The sequence below is a fragment of the Cyrtonyx montezumae genome, unplaced genomic scaffold (assembly GCF_038088225.1).
Source record: "Cyrtonyx montezumae isolate F1298 unplaced genomic scaffold, pur_monq_1.0 scaffold_36, whole genome shotgun sequence".
NCBI lineage: Eukaryota > Metazoa > Chordata > Aves > Galliformes > Odontophoridae > Cyrtonyx > Cyrtonyx montezumae.
Genome location: NW_027072041.1, coordinates 4,160,822 through 4,181,286, shown reverse-complemented (window position 1 = coordinate 4,181,286; position 20,465 = coordinate 4,160,822). Strand labels below are relative to the sequence as shown.

At 36.1% G+C, this 20,465-nt stretch overlaps 1 protein-coding gene across 1 annotated transcript in view; it reads right to left on the bottom strand.

The window, feature by feature from the left end:
- Window positions 1-6,647: 6,647 nt before the first annotated feature.
- TMC1 (transmembrane channel like 1) overlaps window positions 6,648-20,465 on the bottom strand; it is a 53,644-nt gene continuing 39,826 nt past the window's right edge. The window contains 9 exon segments of the mRNA XM_065745458.1: window positions 6,648-6,676; window positions 6,769-6,845; window positions 8,492-8,617; window positions 9,900-10,139; window positions 13,229-13,296; window positions 14,771-14,899; window positions 16,891-17,043; window positions 17,225-17,404; window positions 18,446-18,640. Coding sequence (XP_065601530.1) covers window positions 6,648-6,676; window positions 6,769-6,845; window positions 8,492-8,617; window positions 9,900-10,139; window positions 13,229-13,296; window positions 14,771-14,899; window positions 16,891-17,043; window positions 17,225-17,404; window positions 18,446-18,640 — 1,197 coding nt within the window.

Below are 20,465 nucleotides of genomic sequence, written 5' to 3'. Positions count from 1 at the left end.
ATTGTGTGTTAGAGTATAAGCATTGAAGTATTACATTTTATAAGACATTATAAGATATATTTTTATTTTAATATATATTATTATATTATTTTGATAGCATCCTAACAGTGGGCCTTGTTGTTTCTGTTGGCGATTTAGACCCCATGCCATGAGAATTTCTGAAGGGATTTTAAAAGTGTTTCTTCAAACTTAGTACATTTTTTAAAATTATTTTTACTTTCTTTGTCACTTTTTTTTTTTAAGGTTTATCTAGTCAAGGTTTATCTTAACAAAGATTTTATCTAGTCAAAAACAGATTTGTTCCTTATTTGAGCTTTAAAATATGGTTTTTGTGTCTTGTTATGCATCTGATTCTATTTTGGTTATCTCATTGCGTAAAAATAGCCTTACGTTTGCAGAAATTATCATATCAGATGAGCATGGGTACAGTTTTGTAGTGAGAAAAATAAAAAAAATAATTAATAGATCTAGTGAAGAGAGATTGCATTGACTGCAAACTGTTTGGTATAGGATTTAGTAATTTAATCTGTAAATAATATAACTATTTTGCTTCCTGTTGTAGTATCTGAGATAATGGTTTATAGCCGTTATTGACTACAGATGATAAATTGTTGGGTTTTTTTATTTTCCAATCTAATTCAAGGCAAGAGAGGGAGAGAACACTATGGTGGTTATTCACATTGATTTTAAATTTTGAAGTATTGAAAACAAGGGAGAGACAAAAAAGTCAAAAAATAAATGATATACACAATTGATTGCAAATATCACTAGTTACTGCATGATAGAAATACAGACATGATAATAAAGACCTTAAGGGTGAAAATTAACCACAAGGTTTGGAAATTCTTGTTGCCTGTGCAACTTCCAAATTAAATACCCAGTACATTCTTTAATGTCAAAAAAAAAAAAAAAAAGAAAAAAAAAAAGTGGAGGTGAACCAAATACTCAAAATATGGAAGGGCTGAAGAAAGGAAATATAGGAAGGAAATGCTGCTTTAAAACACTTTCAAGTTACTTTTAACAAGTAAACAGCATCTTTTCTTAAATGTGGATTTAGTATTGATCATTGAATGGCGTAATATCAGATCTTGTCTGTTAAATCCATATTATTTTCTTAGTAAGATGTCAGTGAATTAAACAGAACTAAGTTAGGAAGCACTGACAACCAAGCTTCATAAAACAGTGATTAAAGGTCTTTACTTAGGTACATTAAAGAATAAGAACTGTTTTGTTTACAGTCACTGCAGCTTGATGCTAGTCACAGGAAATAAGAAACATCCATCCAGCTATTACATGCTCATCCCTACTTTTACAGCTGCATTCTGAGAAGACATTTGTTGTTGAAGATGTTGCCGAAAACATACAGCGTATTAGTGTAACAGAATAATTTCAGCAGGTGGATTCTCTTACCCATTTTTGCTGTAAAACCATTCTGCAGACTTAAAGACCCTAAGCAAAAGACACCTTTAATAACCACAGAAATTATGCACTCCTAAAAGAACTAGGAATCCTTATTAAGGCCTCTATGTTGCATGTAACCAGACTGCTTCATAACCAGTTTGTTACTCCAATTTATTTCAAGAACCTTGAAAAACTTTGCTTTATCTTTTCTCCTCTGTGTGGATCACCAGGACACAAAGAATCTTTAAAATCAGTTTATTCATCTGTTCTATAAACCATGATGTAATGCATGGCCTTGATTGTAGCTAGAATCATCTTTTTTTCCTAAGGAATATCCAGAATTTTTTTATATTAAATATCTGTTGCAGGTCTCAAAGTAAGTCTCAAAGTAGAAAGTCTCAAAGTAATACCTCATGACAAGCATTTCCTTGTTTGTTGGAAAGTTTGTCCTAAAGCCACAGATGAGGCAAAACTCTAGAGCACTGGAGCTTACTTTTAGTTTACACGCTGATGTATTTCTGGACTAAAAGCATGTTCCGATTTAATATTTGAATATTTACTGTTTTGCAAAGTTTGAATTAGTGTACTTTCTGAAAACATCCGAATTCCACAGTTTAAAAATCTTATCTTCCAAAGATGAAAAGATCTACAATGTACTTTTTGATTTAAATTACAAGAATCACTGTACCCCAGACGCAGAACCTGTCTTGGGATCCAGTCTTAATCTGTTTGTCCACTCAGTTAGTAGCATTTATAATTTTTTGCTAGGAAAGACTTCCTCATGAACCTATTGCAATGCACTTATCTCTTGATTCATTTAGCAGTGCTTGGTGCTTGTACACAGAGCAGCCATGTTGATGCTGGCTAAAGGTCTGATGGACACTGATCTAATGTCTTATCACTAGCTGATAGCAGATGCTTATAGAGCAGTATAAAAATTAAGTATAAAATGAAGATCTCTTTAGTTTGTCCTCCTAGAATCTGGAAATTGATTTATAGACCTGCTTGAGCTAGAATTTGTACTGTCTGACTGTGCATAAAGGAGATATGCAGGCTGTATAGTTTTATGTAAATCTTTTTCAATAGGTTCCACAATCTGATTACACAGAATTTTTTCTCTGATACCACAGACTTGCAGTACACTGAGATATGATTAACTTTTTTTCCATTGTACAAAATGAACTGATATACAGAAAATCCCCAATAGAATTGCATTTTCTTTTCAGAAGATGGTCTCTTGACTATACTGGTGTTATTCATCTTCTGAGTATTAAAATAAGCATCAATGTCCAAAGTCTGGACAGTGAAATAAAATCAGATCATAAAAATATAACTGTCTCATTGGAAGAAGTAGCAACAGTTTGCAAATGAACATGCACCTATTCTGTGTTTCTGCTACACTATCATACTGAGAATCTGTCCTGGACAGGGCTCTCTAGTATCAACAAAAATTTACACTAATAAATCCACAGAGAAGATTAATAGCACATATTCTTATGCAGTAATAAATGTGTCTGTGCAATAACAAAATTCTGGTGAGTATCTGAGGAAAAACATCGAGTGACGGTCTTACCTATGTTCCTCAAAATCATATTTTACATTTATTTTTATTTTTCCAAAAGTGATAAAACTCATTATTGCTGCATTAGCTAAAAGTACTACTGCAATATGTATTAAACTTTCTTCATAGCAACAGGCAGAATATTGTTTCTTTTTTACCTTTAAAGCAATTTCCCAAAGACTTTAGAGATAATCACCAAACTTTTGAAATGACTGCAGTTTCATCACGCAAAATCAGAACTCTTTGTTTAAGCATATCCTGCCTGCAGAAGTCAAGCCATATGCAGTTTTAGAAACTGACTCCAATACTCTTTCTAAGTTACGTTTTCAGCAAACGTTTGAGGAAAAGAGTTATTAGAGACAGCCTTGCAAGCTTTTAAGAAAATAACCAACAAAATAGAAAATAATGTTTTCCAATATATACCTTAAGTTTTGTGACATTTTGACACAGCTAACACATTTTTGCAATATCATTAAAAGCAAGCAGACAGATGCATTTTTTTCTGCTGAGATGTCCCATCCCTCAAAAAATGAAGCACATGAATATGCAGATAGAGTTTTATAATAAACACAATGGAGTTCTGCACTTTCAGGTGTTTTTTGGGAGTCAAGATCACTCTTGTCTCTCAGTGTCCCTTCATCTTATCACAAAGCAGAAAACATCAGACTGTTTCCTTATCTGTAGTGGGGAGGACCTCTGGGCATTCCTGGCTGTACCCCTGGAAAGCGTGGGTGTCCGAGTGGGTAGCCTGGTGCTGCAAACCCACGTGGCCCAGGTGGCCGTGTCACAGCTATGGGTGGGGGAGGAAGGTTTCCCCCTCTGCCGTGTGGTGGATAGTGGCCATTTGGGGCAGCTCCTGGATGGTGCAGTGCCTGAGAAGAACTTGCTTCCTGTGGCTGACCTGTTGTCTTTGCTTCATTGCCACTCTGTTCTTTCTTATTATCTGAAATGTATTAAGGGAATAGAGTTAAGGAATGACAATATGGAACAGAAAATCTCTCTGAGGGAAAGATTGCAGCACATTATTTACTCCAGAATATGATGGAAAATCTAGGGCCCAAGGCACCAACAGCTGTGTAAGGTGCAAGCAGATCTGCTCTGCCTTGTGGCTAGGCTGCAAGATGAAGTATATAGATTAAAAGGCGTCATAGGATGCAAATAGAAGGAGCAGGGAAACCACAGTTCATCCATGCAAGGACAGAATATTTCAAAGGAAAAAACAAAAAACCCAAGGCAGTCTGTATCACATCAGTCTGAGGAAAAAATTGGAAGGCTGAAGGTAAGAATACAAATTAAAGGAGAGGATAGAAGCAAGTCTGTGCTTGAAGCTGCAAACAACTCCTTGCCTGCTCCACCCCCACAGGTGTTCCCTACAACAGGTCTAAGGTCCTAGCTGTGAAAGGCCCTGAATATGAAAGGCTCGTCTGTGGGTGATAACAGCCCATTCAGTCTAGATAAACTAATGAAACCAAACCACAAACAGCCTTCCCACAACATCAAGACTACATCACCGAAGAAGTGAGGGGTATTAGTTGTAGTTGATTCCTCCCTAAAGGGAACTGAACAACCAATATGCTGAGCAGAACCTGTCCCTAGAGAAGTCTGCTGTCTTCCTGGGGCTCGAATGAGAATGTCACCAGGAAACCACCTGGCTTGCTATGGACAGCAGATCACAGCCTCTTACTGCTTTTCCATAGAGGGAGAGTTGAATCATCTGCACATAGGTCAAGGGCTATCAAAAGGGACTCCAGTGCCTTGGGACAACAGCTGAAGGAACTGAAAGCATAGATAATCTTTTCTCTACATCCTGTATGAGGTAAGGACACAGAAACAAGCACTCATCCTGCCAGTGGACTTCCAACACCCAGACATCTGTCAGAAAAATAGCATGGTGAGCTATAGGCAACCCAGAAGGTTCCTAGAATGCACTGAAGATAACTTCCTGAGTCAATAAATTGAAGGCCGTACCAGAGGGAATGCAATACTGAACCTACTTCTCAACAGTGTAAATGAACTGATTAGTGACATCAGGATTTGAGGCTACCAGGGCTGTAATAACCAGGCTACAGTTGAGTTCATGCTCCAGAGGAATGAGACAGGTAAAGAGTAGAATCAGGATGCCAAGTTTCAGGAAAGCTGAATTCCAACTCTTCAGGGAGTTAATGAACAAAACACCCTGGGAAGCTATCCTCACAGACAAGGGTGAAAAGCAGAGCCCAGAAAGCCAACCATATCCTGGGTTGCATCAAAAGATCCTGGGTTGCATCAAAAAGCCAGCAGGTTGAAGGAGGTGATCCTGCCCCTCTTCTCTGCGCTGGTGAGGTGAGGCCTCACCTTGAGTACTGTGTACAGATGTGGAGTCCTTCAGACACAGAGCTGTTGGAGCACATCTAGAAGAGGGCTGCAAAGATGATCCAAGGGGTGGAACACCTCTTCGATGAGGACAGACTGAAAGAGCAGAGTTTGTTCAGCCTGGACAAGACAAGGCTCTGTGGTGACTTGATAATGGCCTTTCAATATCCAAAGAGGAGGTACAGGAAAGAAGGGGACAGACTCTTTAGCAGGGTCTGTGGTGATAAAACAAGGGGAAATGGCTTCAAGCTTAAAGAGCAATGATTAAGGTTGGATAAAAGGAAAAAGTATTTTACAGTGAGGGTGGTGAGGCACTGGAACAGATCTTCTCTAAATTTGATTCATGCCCCATCCCTGGAGACTTTAAAGGTTAGGCTGGATCCGGCCATGGGAAACCTGATTAAACTGTGCATGTCCCTGTTTATTGCAGGGGAACTGGACTAGACAATCTTTAAAGGTCCCTTCCAACTCTAAGGATTCTATGATTCTATGAAAAATGGTACAACATAATTTCATGATTCTTGGATCTCATTATCCTTCCTTTTTGAAAAAACACAGGGAAGGGAAGCAGAGGTATTTTCCAATAAGATAGATGCACTGTCAAGAGGGTATCATCTGAAAATGGTGACAAAGGTCAGTAGTTCCAAGATCAAGCAGGCAGATTTTCAGGCTGCAGACCTGTCGTCCATGCAGCTCTTCCACGGATGGTCATCTCTAATCTTCATTTTTCTGCTAGGCTTGAGAATACATTGGTAGAGTGGCATACACGATGGGAAAAGTCTAGTAGCATTAATGGGTGAAGAGAGAGCGTGAAATCCTTAAAATCCACCTGAAACTTGTCTGTACAAGCTAGTGTTCATGACGAGGATTACTACCACACTGCATTCTTACAACCATAGCTATCCTGAATACAATAGGAGGATGCAATATTTTATCCCAACAGATTTATTATTAGACAAGTGGAATCAGTGCCATTCAGAACAAGCTGTAACACGTACTCTATTAGTTTTATTACTTTAATAGAAGGTTTTACCTGATATGGAATGATGTTATGGTATTTCTTAAATAAGTCAAAGAAAGAAAAATGAACTGGTTAAAGCTTGTCATTCAGTATGGTGAATATTTGTTAAAGATATCATGGCAAAGGAAGTAGTTAAGATAAAGATGAAGCCTATGATCCAGTGTACAATTAATCCTCATGTTGAGAAATTAAAATCTGTGTTTACCTTGATTTGCATTAGATTCATCTTCCTTGTCTCCTTTTTGCATTGACTGTGGTGGCTCTGTCTCAAATGGATTTTCTTCTTGTCCATTTGATTTTTGTGCCTTTTGTTTATTTCTTCTTTTATTTTCTTCTGCTTGCTAATGATGGAGAAATAGAAAGGGCATTTTCAGTAACAATGATTTTCTAACAATTGTAAAAACCAGAAATACTGATTCCCCATTCCTTACACTTTGTAATTTCTTTTTGAGTTCCAGGTTAGCTTCTTTGTAGGATTTGGATGTAGCATTGAGATAATAAATACTCAGGCTAAATTTAAAGAAAAAGAAAAAAACTTGTTAGATAATGGTTTGAATACAAAGAATCTTGCAAAATTCCTATAGTAATAACTATAGTTGTGCTTATACCAAAACTGTATTTTTCCTCATTTATTTATTTTTCCTAATCAGTAGAGGCATTTTGACAGTGAAAAATGGAGTATGAAGAAGGCATACTTATCTCATGGGAAATAATTATGATAATAATAATTAAATAAAAAGCAGAAATAAGTATGGTAGCTAAGGACAATTTTGCATAAGGCTATGCCTCACTACAAAGTAAGTTGCAGTGAATAACGTTAAATAAGTTATTGAATAAAATTTAATTAACATGTATGATATACTCTAAAAATGAGTAGCCATACTTAGAAAATCTTTTGTTCTAATACAACAAACTGAAGTACTGCCAGAAAAATAGCCAAAATCATACATTTTAATTTTAAAAATCACAATCCCATTCTACTTAACAATAATATCCCTGTACAATGCAATTTTCATTTTTTAATGAATTGAATTACTTTCATAAAAACTCTATGAAATAATTATTTTTTACTATGTTAGTGGAATTCTGACGTGAAATCTCTTCTCAAACTAAGTAGTAAATCATTAATCTACATATCCTATTTTCACTGCTTTTCCTGATTTTGCTTTATATATTTTTAAACTTCCCCACACCTTTATTTTATTTTTATTTTTGCCTCAGAGCACAGCAAAATATGAATTGTGCTCAGAATAATTCATCAGAAACTAACTGTGCATTTAAGAGGAAAATCTAGTCTCTGCTGTTCTAGCTAAGGGTAAAACATGAGAATTAAGTGAATCTGTGTAAAATTTCATCTCAGAATCTTTTATTTCATGTAAAATCTTTTTGCAAATTTTTGTTCTATTTTGTAATCTTCTTTGTGTTTCTGGCAGTTCTACAGTGTAGGGTTAAAGCCCTGTCCATTTCTATCTAGAATTTGCTTTTAGTTCAGTATGCTAAAAGATGTTCTATGTATGTAAGCTAGTTTACCTTTGTCAAGGACTAAATACAGTCTTTAAGACTAGTCAGGTTCATTACTCTTTATCTGCTACTGACCTATTAAAAATCCATAACAAGAAATCAGACGTAAGAGAGTTTTAGACAAATACTTGAGACTGGAATATCTCCATAGTATAACTCCATAGTTCTCTCTCTCCCTTCAATTCCATCTCAAAGAATACAATTTTTATCAAGGACGGGCACTGGCACTCAAGATCAGACACACTGAAAGTTAATGAGAAACATGTCTACTTCACGGTAACCATAATTCTAATAACTTTGTATTGAACTTGTTAAGGATTTATGAAGTGTAGCTCAACCTACTAGACAAGCTGATCAAGGTCACAGCACTTCAGATCCCATAACCTTTTGCATTTTGATAGGTTCTCCATTGGAGTAGCAAAAGCAAACAAACAAAAGAGCCATGGAACAAAAAAGCAAAAAGAGATCTTTATCTGTGGAAAAGCACATTACTGATGACCAAAGAGAAGACTTGACATCACAGGGTAATCAGTACTCTAATTAGATATTTAGACTGTTAAGACTCAGAGCAAAAGAAAATGAATAGACTTTTCATTAAGTATTAAGCGAGATGTAAGTTAATATTCTATACGTACACCATCAGTAATATAAAAGGTAGGATGAGTCCAGGATTAGAGGCATAACCAAATACCTTCCCAAACCAAGAAGGGAAGTCATGCTCCAAAGTTTCTGATATGACTTCAAACATTCTCGTTTTCCCACTATTAGACAGAAAATAAATATATCAAATATCAATATATCGAATTAAAATATTTTGACAATGTAAATACAGTAGTATGCATATAAAAGTTAAACATATCACACCAAATCTGAGTAAAAGAACAAAAAACTATATGTTAGCATTATTTAAAACTTAAAATTCTGTAACTGTCTTTCACACTAGTACCCAGCATAATCTTCTCCATAACTTTGCAAAATAATGGTGTTAAAGTAGCAGGTCCATATTTTCCTGGGTTTTCTCTCATATGCTTCATGTATATAATCTTGTTCAGCCTCCAGCTGGCAGGCACCTCTCCAGCCTTCCAAAACCATTGCTAAATTATTGATAAAAACATCTGCTAACTCCTTCAGTACTTGGATCAATTTTATCAGGGTCCATGCTGTGACTTAAATAATAAGAAAGCTTACTTTGCACCACTTGTTTTGTTACCATCATCTCTGTAAAATTTAAGCAAGGTTATTCCTCAGTAAACTTTTAGAGTGTCATGCTATTATACCTCTTAGGTCACTGTGACTAAACCAAGTAGCTAGACGAATATACCAAAATAATAAAAAATCTGAATTTTATGTATCGATTGTTGTTGTGTGTTCATTAAAATCATATGCCATGCAAACTATCAAGTAAAGATGCTGAAAATGGTCCTGAACTTTATATTGAAAGTATGGCTTTATCTAAGCTAGCTTGTATGGAAGGCACATGTTTGCATGCATGAGACAGGCCTAATTTTTTAGAAAGGTCTAGTTAACATGGAGGTCTTTAGAACTTGAGGAATGTATGCAGAAATCCAGTGGTAATAAAGGAGCATGAAATACAGTGTCAGCTGGAGATGTCATAGTAGTCAATGTCTGTACCACCTCCTTCAACTTCAGCACAACAATGTGCATTCTAACGTGTCCCTCCTACAAGGCATACATAACCATTTACTGAAAGTCATCACTCTAGAGCCAGAAGACCGTAGTGGCATAACTGGCCACTGCTCCTGCAGTAATCTCTGGCATAATTAGAGCAAGAACAACAAATGTTTACATTACAGCTAACTAAAATAAAAGATTTTCTATTCTATACATAAAGGAACCTTTTCTAAATAATTAACCAGTTTTCTAGGATTCCAGCTTCAAGAATTTTTACAGTGATAAACGTCACACAATAAAAATACAGCATATCAAGTATAATACTTATTAACAAAACTTATTTTCATTACTGTATCATTTACTGGTGACGCAGTTGATCATATCATTAGCATAAGGTAAAATGGAAAAGACCTGAAAGGGCCACAGTCAAAAGATGGTGGAATGGAGACAATGGTGTACACAGCAGGCAGTGTAGAAAGAAAGAGAATGAAAAGCAACATGGCCATGTAGAAGTTGTTAGATCTGGAAGCTTTGAAGACTCTCTCCTGAGGAACATTGCAGCACATCACTGCCCAGCATTGCAGGTACATTGAAGTATGGAGTCTGAACACATTGATTGCAGGGAGACAGGGAGCATAGAAAGATCCCATCCTAGAAAAAAACAAACAAAAGAACAACCACAACCTCACAACATTTTCGGTAGAACTGCCAAGGTATACCACCTGTTCCCAACTTCAGTGTGCTTGGCATTCATGTATACTGCACAATATTTCATAAAACCTTGTTTACACTTTTTTTTATTTTATTTTAATGGTCTTGTCTTTCCTAGCTGTAAGACGTACTGGAGGCATATGGACAGAATTCTCCATATGTAGTTTTTGTTTCAAAATTCCAAACTCATCCTTCTCTGCAAATGAGACGATCACTTAATGAAATGTTACTCACTTCTTATTTGTACTGTTAGTTTAGGTAGTAAAGTAAAGCTAAGTAATATCATACTAATCTACTTTATTCTTTGTTGTATTTCTTAATATACTAGCAGCATTTTAGGAAAGAAATGTTGATACATCAACTACCTCCAGAGTACAGAGATAACATGTCAGATTACAATATTACATTTCCCTCTTCTTTTTGTGTACATTCAGTGAAAAGATAAAGGCTTTTCAGCTATGATTCAAGGCAGAGAGCACCACATGGCCCTAGTCCTTACCTGTGGGAATACAAGAAAGATTGTTTAAAGCAGAAGCTGTGAAGCAAGATAAATAGCATAAGAAAGCAAGGCTGAGAACCAAGGACACTTTCAGAAGAAGAGAAAAACAAAGTCAATTAAGCTGTTTGATAGCCACATGATGATGGCACTGATTGGAGGAAGAGCACGTGGCTTGAAACAACTCACAATCCTGATTGGATAAGTGCCTGTATGCACGGTCAAGGAGTGATTGTGGAATGTTTTGTTCACATATAAAGGTGAGTGTGAAAGTTAAAAGAGAAAACTTGTGAATGTATATAAGGGATGTTAGAACTTAAACTATTTGGATTGTTCACATCTGAGTCTGTGACTCAGATGCTGCACTTACCCATGTGAAATGTGTTAGTTGCAATATACTCTTCAATTTCAACAAATATTTTTAAAGTATTTAGGCATAAGTATTTAAAGTATTTAAAGTATTTAAAGTATTTAGGCATTACTGTAGGTAGAAAAAATCTTGCCAATAGATTGTTAATACACAGAAGAGCTGCAAATGATTTGCATCCCAATCATTTTTTGAATACACAGAAAAAAAGCGAATAAAGGAGATCTTCATGGTCTATTTCATTCACAAAATAAATGCACACATACATCTCTCATCCCTTATAGTTATGTACCAGTTGTAACTGCACTTCTTATTATGTTTCAGATGAACGTAAATATGCTCTACAGAATTTGAGAAGACAGGACAAAACAGAAATGAATGTGTACTATGTACCTAGTAATGGTAAATACAGTTTTGGCAGTATATGTTCATTACTGTTAAATCAACTTTTTTCTGTTTTGGTATATTCAATTCATCACTCTGCAAGAAAGATGCTGTATCACAATGACTGCATCAGAAATGCGCAAGTTACACATTCTGTGCAGCATCACAAATATTGGGGCACTGCAATTTCCAAGCCCACATAGTTTGTATGTAAGTGTAAAAATTAAAAGAATTTATAGAATTGTTATCCTAGAGAATAATCAGGAACAAATCCCACAACCAGCCACAAGCTTCTTTCAGCTAGAGAATGATTACTAATATGTTTTCTGAAGTGTTAACCACAGCAATAGAAAATGAATGCCATCAACTGAGAAAAAGTTGTAAGCAGAATTTATAGTTTCAGTTTATTACTGTGATGTACAGCAGCCTGTGAATACTTCTTACCAGAAGTGAGGATGCTTGTCTAATGACAGATAAGAGCACACTGAATGCAAAGGTGAGCTGCTTATATTGGGCACAGAGAACTCTACAGATCCCTTGTGCACCAGCAGTAGTGGTTGACTATTTCAAGCTATATACTTACAGCGTGACAACATTATGATGTCACAGTTGGTGTCATGTTCATCCTCACCAACTTATTCTCCAGACAAGCAGGCCCAGAGTGGTGATGCCAGGGCACTGGGAGAGGAACTTGGTTGTAGAGACTCAAATCCAGCTCAGGGCCAGTGAATCCAGGGCCTCTGTTCCTCTCAGTGCAAGGATCGAGCCTAAATAACACTATGTGAGGTGTGTCCAGGTACAGCTCAGCCCAGGAAGCTGTCTCCGACTGTACTCAGCCCTTCCCCTACCACTGCAGCCATGCTGAGACCTGGCCTGAACTCAGGGACCAAGTGAAAAATCAAAGACATTCAGGTTGCTTGAAAGTGATAAGCTACTGTGGTGCTATGGCTGGGACACTGAAATGAGGAGCCTGAGCAGAAGAGGCACAATGGGTGTGCAGGGTGCCAGAGAAACCTCACTTCCACAGATGCTGGGAACCGAAGCACTCTGAGTAGGGTAGAAATGGGTATTTCTAGCAGCACATAAGGGAGGAATAAGCCTGTGTATGCAAAGGAGGGAGTGTATGTGCAGCTCTGTTAATGCTGCACAGGACAAAAATAAATAAATAAAATAACCTGGAAATTACAAAAGTGGAAATTTTCACTCAAGCAAAAACTGTAATTAGCAGAAAATTGTTAAAGGCAAAAAACTGGGCCTTGGAAAGAATCAAGAAGTAAGTAATGCTTGAGGATGGCAGTTCTTCTGAAGGCAGAGCATCTTACATTATGACAAGCATTCTTTAACCCACTGCTACGTTCCAAGAATGGGATGAAATTTAGATCTTTCCTCCTCAAGGGCTGCTCACTGCTATTGCATCAGGAACATTTGATAAACACTCACATTCATATAGAGATATGTATATTTGCACCTTTGCACATGGTGCGTCGGAATAAGCTAGAAGATATTTCAGTTTCAAAGCATTCAAATGACTAGAAAACAATCAACAATAAAACAGGATTCCACCCAGCCTTTTACTACAAAACTCTCTATAAAAGCCTGATGTACCTAGTTCCAGAATCTCAACTATGCAGAGCTAGTTTAGAAATATATCAGAGTATTGCATTGCACTGGCATTAAACTAAAGCAGTAAAACAAGATCGACATTTCACAGATACTACTAGGTACTGCAGTACCGTGGAGAGTGCTGATGCACAGTCACATTAGAGACATAGGCACGCTTACCAGATCATGCCCTGATTAAAGATCAGTCCAAGCACATTCCCACTTATATCAAACTCTGAATATGAAGGCTGAAAGAAATAACACAAATGTTTTCATTAGACTCGCACAAAAGTTTTTAAGATAACTAGATTAAAACAATCACTTTTAACAGCAGCGTAATACTTGCATTGTTTTGCAAAGATGCTCATTGCATATTATCAGTGAATAATGAGGCAAATGAAGATGACTGAAGGCAAACAGACAGACTTTGATACTGGTTGCAGAATGGTTCTGATGATCTCTTTTAGCTTTTTGCTTAGAAGAAGATGCTACTGGAAAATTAGAGCTCTGGGTACTGGCTAAATTTTAAAACAATAATCCATAAATTATCCACTGGAGTGGCTAGTCAGAATTTGATGGTCTCCTCACAAAAAAAAATGTGAGGCTGCTAAGATTCAAATCCTTTTCAGATGATAGAACTATGTTTCAAATTTTAAATTTAGCAATTGCACTGTTGAATAATTAACTTCAAATACTGATAGATGTCTCTGATCATTACTTTGCCTTCCACTTTAATATGAATATCTTATTTCTAATTTGAGTGTGCTTTACACTGATTTTCTCTTCAAGATCCATCCATTAGGAGTCAATATCATTTTATATGCTAAAGAAAACATATTGTCATAATTCTTTGTCTCCTGTATATATACATAACAATGGTTGTCAAATTATTACTTAGTCTGCTCTTTCTAAACCACTCATTTGATTTCTTTGTTCTGTTTTTACAAACTTCTAATAATTTTTGGTACCTAGCCTACTGATTCAAAACCTTTAGCAATTCATTCAAAGTCTTCAGCAGTCTGTCTAGGGAAGGTTGTTTTTCCTAAATCAGTAGGACATCTGAAGCCTAAAAGCAGTTTCAACATTGCACAAGCCTTGAGGAGGTACACTGTCTTTACTATGCTAGGGTTGATAATATAGGCACCATAACAATGTTGAAGTGCTAATTAGAAACTTAGCCAACACTCAAGCATTTTGCAAATAATTTACTGACTAAATATAGGACCTGAACTACATAAAACATGACCTTTTGCCTGGATAACTCACCCTTTTGGAACCTCATGACTATCAAAGATCCTAGCAAGAACTCCATATTAATGGAACATTTGCACAGTGTTATAGTTTAATAACCATAGCAATCCTAAGAATAGGAGGGTTCTTTAAATAAATAGTGTGAATATTCACATGTTAAAATGTATAATAGCTCTGTGACTTAGCTCCTGGATGTGCAAACTAGGAGCAGTGATCCCCACGCCCATAGTGCTGCAAAAAAGTAACACTGCCTTTCTAACCTGTTATTCATTTAGCGAGTGCCATTCATGGATTGCAGTGATATCTCCACGTCTTCACTCACCTCTCTTTAATTCATGAACATTTTCCAGCTGTAAGCACTGAGTACACTGAATATGAGCAATGAATTAAATACCCATAAATAATATATTAGTATGCACACATGTGAGTGATGATCTGACAAATATTTAAAATAACAAATCAGATACTTACAAATCCATATTCCAAGTCCCAGCACCAGCAGTAATTGAAAAACCTAACAAAGACAGCTCTCAAGAAATCACCGATTAGAATTGTGATATATGTTGTCATCGTGTCAGAGACCGTCAGCCGTACAAACTCCTGTTAAAGTAATATTTCCTTTTAAGAATACTTTTAAGCAATAATAGTTACAATAGTAACAAAATACTGTACAAGGTCCCTAAATGTGCTCACTCTACTACAATTTGTCAAAGGCTCTTTTCTCTTGCTTCAGCTGCTGTGAAATCCAGGAGAAAGACTGCCTCACATCTGTTAAAGATATCCTCTGCTTCTTCTTGTGCTCATAACAAATGACACTTCCAGGGTCCTAGAGTATGATTAATCTGACAAAGATTTCCAGACAATATTGCTGCTATAGAAGACACCCCTTTTGATTCCTATAACTTTGGGGAGAGTCTAATAAATAATAATAATAATAATAATAATAATAATAATAATAATAATAATAATAATAATAATAATAATAATAATAATAATAATAATAATAATAATAATAATAAAAAATTCTACAATCCTTAGTCCTCTTTTTTTATTTCACTAAGTTTATTTTACCAATAAACTACTGTTTCAGGCCTTAATCTAATTGCCCAAAAAGCTATTATTATTCTCTCCAGTCTTAAAATGATGAGACCTGGGTGTTCTTAGCTAATCATGCTGCATCTGTGAGAAGAGTACAGTGTTTGTTTCTTTCCTGCCATTCTGCTGCATGCTGTCAGTTGGGAGCATAAGTGACAAGCTGGAAGACTGCCACAATGAGTGTGCGAAAGCAGAAGTTGTGTTTCTGGGCTAAATCCTGACCATGAACAGGGAAAAAAAAAAAGAGAGAGAGAGAGAGAGAGAGAGAGAGAAGAAGAAGAAGAAAAGGAAAGGGAAAGGGAAAAGGAAAAGGAAAGGGAAAGGGAAAAGGAAAAGGAAAGGGAAAAGGAAAAGGAAAAGGAAAAGGAAAAGGAAAAGGAAAAGGAAAAGGAAAAGGAAAAGGAAAAGGAAAAGGAAAAGGAAAAGGAAAAGGAAAAGGAAAAGGAAAAGGAAAAGGAAAAGGAAAAGGAAAAGGAAAAGGAAAAGGAAAAGAAAAAGAAAAAAGAAAAAGAAAAAGAAAAAGAAAAAGAAAAAGAAAAAGAAAAAGAAAAAGAAAAAGAAAAAGAAAAAGAAAAAGAAAAAGAAAAAGAAAAAGAAAAAGAAAAAGAAAAAGAAAAAGAAAAAGAAAAAGAAAAAGAAAAAGAAAAAGAAAAAGAAAAAGAAAAAGGAAAAGAAAAAGAAAAAGAAAAAGAAAAAGAAAAAGAAAAAGAAAAAGAAAAAGAAAAAGAAAAAGAAAAAGAAAAAGAAAAAGAAAAAGAAAAAGAAAAAGAAAAAGAAAAAGAAAAAGAAAAAGAAAGAGAAAAAGAAAAAGAAAGAGAAAAAGAAAAAGAAAAAGAAAGAGAAAAAGAAAGAGAAAAAGAGAAAAAGAAAAAAAGAAAGAAAAAAGAAAAAGAAAGAAAAAGGTTTTCAATGCCATGATCTATGCAGAGGGACATCCCTAGGAGAAATTATTCAAAAAAATTGAAATAGCTGTTTCTAAGCTTTGCTGTTTGAGGAAAAAAAAAAAAAAAAAAGGAAAGGAAAAATAGTCTTCCATCTTAATTTTCTCACGTTTTCACTTCTTTATTTCACTTGTCAGTGAGCATAACACAGAATCACAGAGTCACAGAATTGTAGGGGTTGGAAGAGACTTTAGAGATTGTTGAGCCCAACCCCCCTGCCAAAGCAGCTCCCTAGCCCAGGTTGCACAGGTAGGTGTCCAGGCGGGTCTGGAACGTCTCCAGAGAAGGAGACTCTACCACCTCTCTGTGCAGCTGTGCCACTGCTCCATTACCCTCACTGTGAAGAAGTTCCCAGGAATATATGTACAGATCTTCCTATGCTTCAGTTTGTGTCCATTTCCCCTCATCTTATCGCCACACACTGATGAGAATTGTCCAGCCTTGTCCCTTTGCCTCCTTCTTAGATATTTATAGACACAGAATAAATATGTTTGACATGACCTCTTACAACACACTATATTTTTTTCAAATATGAACTCAAATAAGTTATATTACCTGGCCTACCATTGTTTCCCAACATGGTCCCCTGGGAACATCTGCAGGGTCCACCTGTATTGGAGGAGCAGTTGAATTTTCTGGAATGGTGCCATTGTACAGACTGGCTTCCCATATTGTCATATTATACTTGACTATCTTTTCTTCTTCCAACTAAATAAATTAATTAATCAGGGAAAAAAAAGAAAAGATAATGAGGTTATAATGCCAAATTTTTAATGCCTTCTAATTCAAGACTTCCCCATCTTTTGCTAACATGTCTGTGGAATAGTTGGAAAGAGACATCTTTGACCTGGTATATAGTAAAAATAGTGAAGAGAAGTAAACAGCTTGCCTTGAGATTGATTTCATCCATTAGGGCAATAATGAAAGTGTAGAGATTGCCAAGAAAAAGAGCAAATATGCGTCCAAGCTGCCATCTTAGAGCTATTCGAGGATGGTAGTTTTCCAGAGAACTGATTACATCAAATAAGGTTGGACAGAACATTCCTAAAAGTGACATGACCATGTTTACCTAGGGAAGTGGAAGAAAAAAGAACAAAAGTTTACAGTAAAATGTAAGAGGCAAGATGTTATTATTGATTACAGTGGCAAGTGTATTTCCAATGCTACTTTTTATTTGTTATTTCAGTGAAATGAAACGAGTGACTTGGATGTGACATTTTTCCTTAAGCAAAACAGTTTTGTATATGACTGTTCCAAAAAGAGTATTTAAGGTAATTAAATCCAATTTAATCAGGCCAATTTCTCTGCTTTCTGCAGGCAGATTGTTGGAGTTCATATTTCAATTTCTGTGTGAAGTTTTGGTGTTCTGAGTTACAGACTGACTTTCCTAATTCCATCATCATCCATTCCCATCTGATTTGCGAGGCTAGCATCTTTTTGCTTTACTGTAAATTGGAAATCAACTTTACACCCTGTCACAGAGCATTAAACAACAAGCAGCTAGCTTTATAACATACAAATTAGTGTGGTTGTTAAGAAAGCAAAGCCTGCCCAGGTTTTTATACATCAGTACTGTCTTTAGGTGCTTACTGCGTACTGTTACAACAAACACAATCACTTTCACTATTCTAACAAACAAACAAAACTCCCTTTGCTCTAGGGAAAAAAAAAGATACTGGACTCCTAGACTGGCAGATGGAGCTGGAAGACATGTTACACTCTTGTTACACTGCAGAACTGTATCTTTGAAACTCCAACTAGTGTTGGAGATGGCCACATACAAGTCACTTTCCTTGGACCAGCAACAGGAGAACAGGCTCCTTGAAGAGATATTGCAAGACCATAGAGTGGTTAGACAGTTTTAAGAGCCCTCCCAAAAATAAAAGTTAAGGCCATAAAGGAAAATTCAATCTGAAGGAACATTTGAAAGAACAAGCTAAAGAATAGAAGCGGAGGGACTAGAAGAGTTGTTTTGTTACACATTTACCACCCATACTCAAAGTACTTAAGTCTGCAGGAAAAAATAATAATAATAATAAAAAAAAAAGGCAACATGCAGAGTAGAGGAAGTTTCAAACCACATCTATTTTAGAAATGTGCTAGCACGAACTTCATTTCTTTCCCACCACCCGTAGTTCTCCAGACCTTCCAGGGCAAATTTCTGGGATCTTCTCACAACAAAAAATATGAGGTAGCCACTCCCAGCAAGTGTGCATAGAGCTAAGAAGTTAGCAAGAACCCTCAGGAACCGAGTCAAGTGAATATTTTCCTCTTTTCGGCTCTCCTGTTCCTCCACGATAGCTTCCTGCGCTTGTTAGAAATAAAAGAGTATTATCAGTACTTTAATGGTCAATACCCAACATGCTTGTCCAGTTAGAATTCCTGCTAAATAAGTTGTGACAAAGCAAATGCACACCTGGGCATCATATTTTCAGATAAACTTACATTGTTCCAGAAAATTTGTTGTGGACCATTATGGATCATGGGGTTTGGGATCCCCAGATCTCACTTTGCTTACATTTACTGTACCTAAATTCTTATTAAACCTTCACTCACATGTCAATAAGAAATCAGCACTGTCAATTTGTGAGGTGCTTTGGAGGCTGTCACCAGTAATACACATGTGATTAGCAGCCAGAAAAGTTTCAAAAAATTTCACATTTGTGATAAAACAGCAAATAAGTTTATTTTCAGAGTTTTTCTATGTGTCTACATGTAGAAATGCAGAAAGAAAACAAACAAACATTATACAGCTTAAGACTGTAATACAAAATGTTTGCCTGATATTTATCCTTGGCCATGACTCTGTTGTAAATGGAATCTCCAGATTCCTGCTGTGGCTGGTGGAAAGTTTTCTGTCTGAAATGTCCTCATGAGAAGGAAGTTTGGTTACAACTTCTTATTTTGGTACAGATATCAGTTGTCCAGAAGGGAAGCTGGACTCCTGAATTGTAGTAATTAATTACTTTGTTAATTATTATTCATACTTTTCCTAACAGTCATGTTCCTTACATAAAGGAAAGGAGACTGCAGCAACTCTTAAGCAAAACTTCGAAAATGTCAGCACAGCTAAGGCTTCACATTTTTTGTTACCCACTTTTTTGGCAAAGATTGCAGTAAATGTTCACGAGTGTATATCTCAAAAATAAATCTCCATCTCCGTTGATTTATGTTCTCCAAATGACATTCTACAGCTAATATTCATTGTCAGACATGGAAATCTCACAGACATTCAGTGCTTAGTTATTTTGTCCATATTTGTTTTCTGAGGACCTCTTCTTTCCACTTATCTTGAGTGCAGAAAAAAATTTATACCTACAGTAGGGAGGGTGAGCAGTATGGAGAAACAAACTGGTTATATCATTATGTTGTATATGATAGGACAGTATAGATAATGCTTGGTCCTCCAGCTCCTACTGCTGTTTAACATCATGGTTGCAAGGCTAGTGTCCTATTCATTACCTGGCAACACATTGCCAGTGTATTCTCCAAATATCATTGGAAAGTTAAATTATTCTTTATACACTGCACTGGCATTTCCCTATATAGAAACATTTTATTTAACATTCAAGAGACAAAATACTTCCCTGCATTGTTTTTGCAGCAGTGCATCTCTCATCCTGCCCTAGATACTCACAGTATGAGTGCTGAAATCGTCATGCACTTCAAACTGATCAGAGGCCTATCAAAGTCTAGTATTACAAATTGGGCTGTGTTTCATAATTAATTCAAAAACAAAAACTTTCCTTATGCAAAGCAAGTATACACTCAAAATTCTGATGAAAATTCTTCTCATATGATGAATAGGCACTTTTTTGTTTTTTCGTTTGTTACTGCAGTCTCATGGTATCTCTTGAGTAGCAAAAGAAGAATGAATAAGCCTTTTAAAAAACAAGTTTTTCAGGTATAAGCTTTATAGGAATTGCAATCTATCAGAAACAAGGAAAAAGCATGGGTTATTTTTTCAATAGAACCATCTTGCTAAAATTAGTTCTGCAGTCATAGAAAACAGAAAAGCAGGATGGAAATGTGTAAGGACTCAGAATCAGAGGCATTTAGATCTGCCCACTTTGGTTTAAGCATCTAGGCTCCAGGCAAAGTTAATACTTGACCTTAGTACCATCTGATTC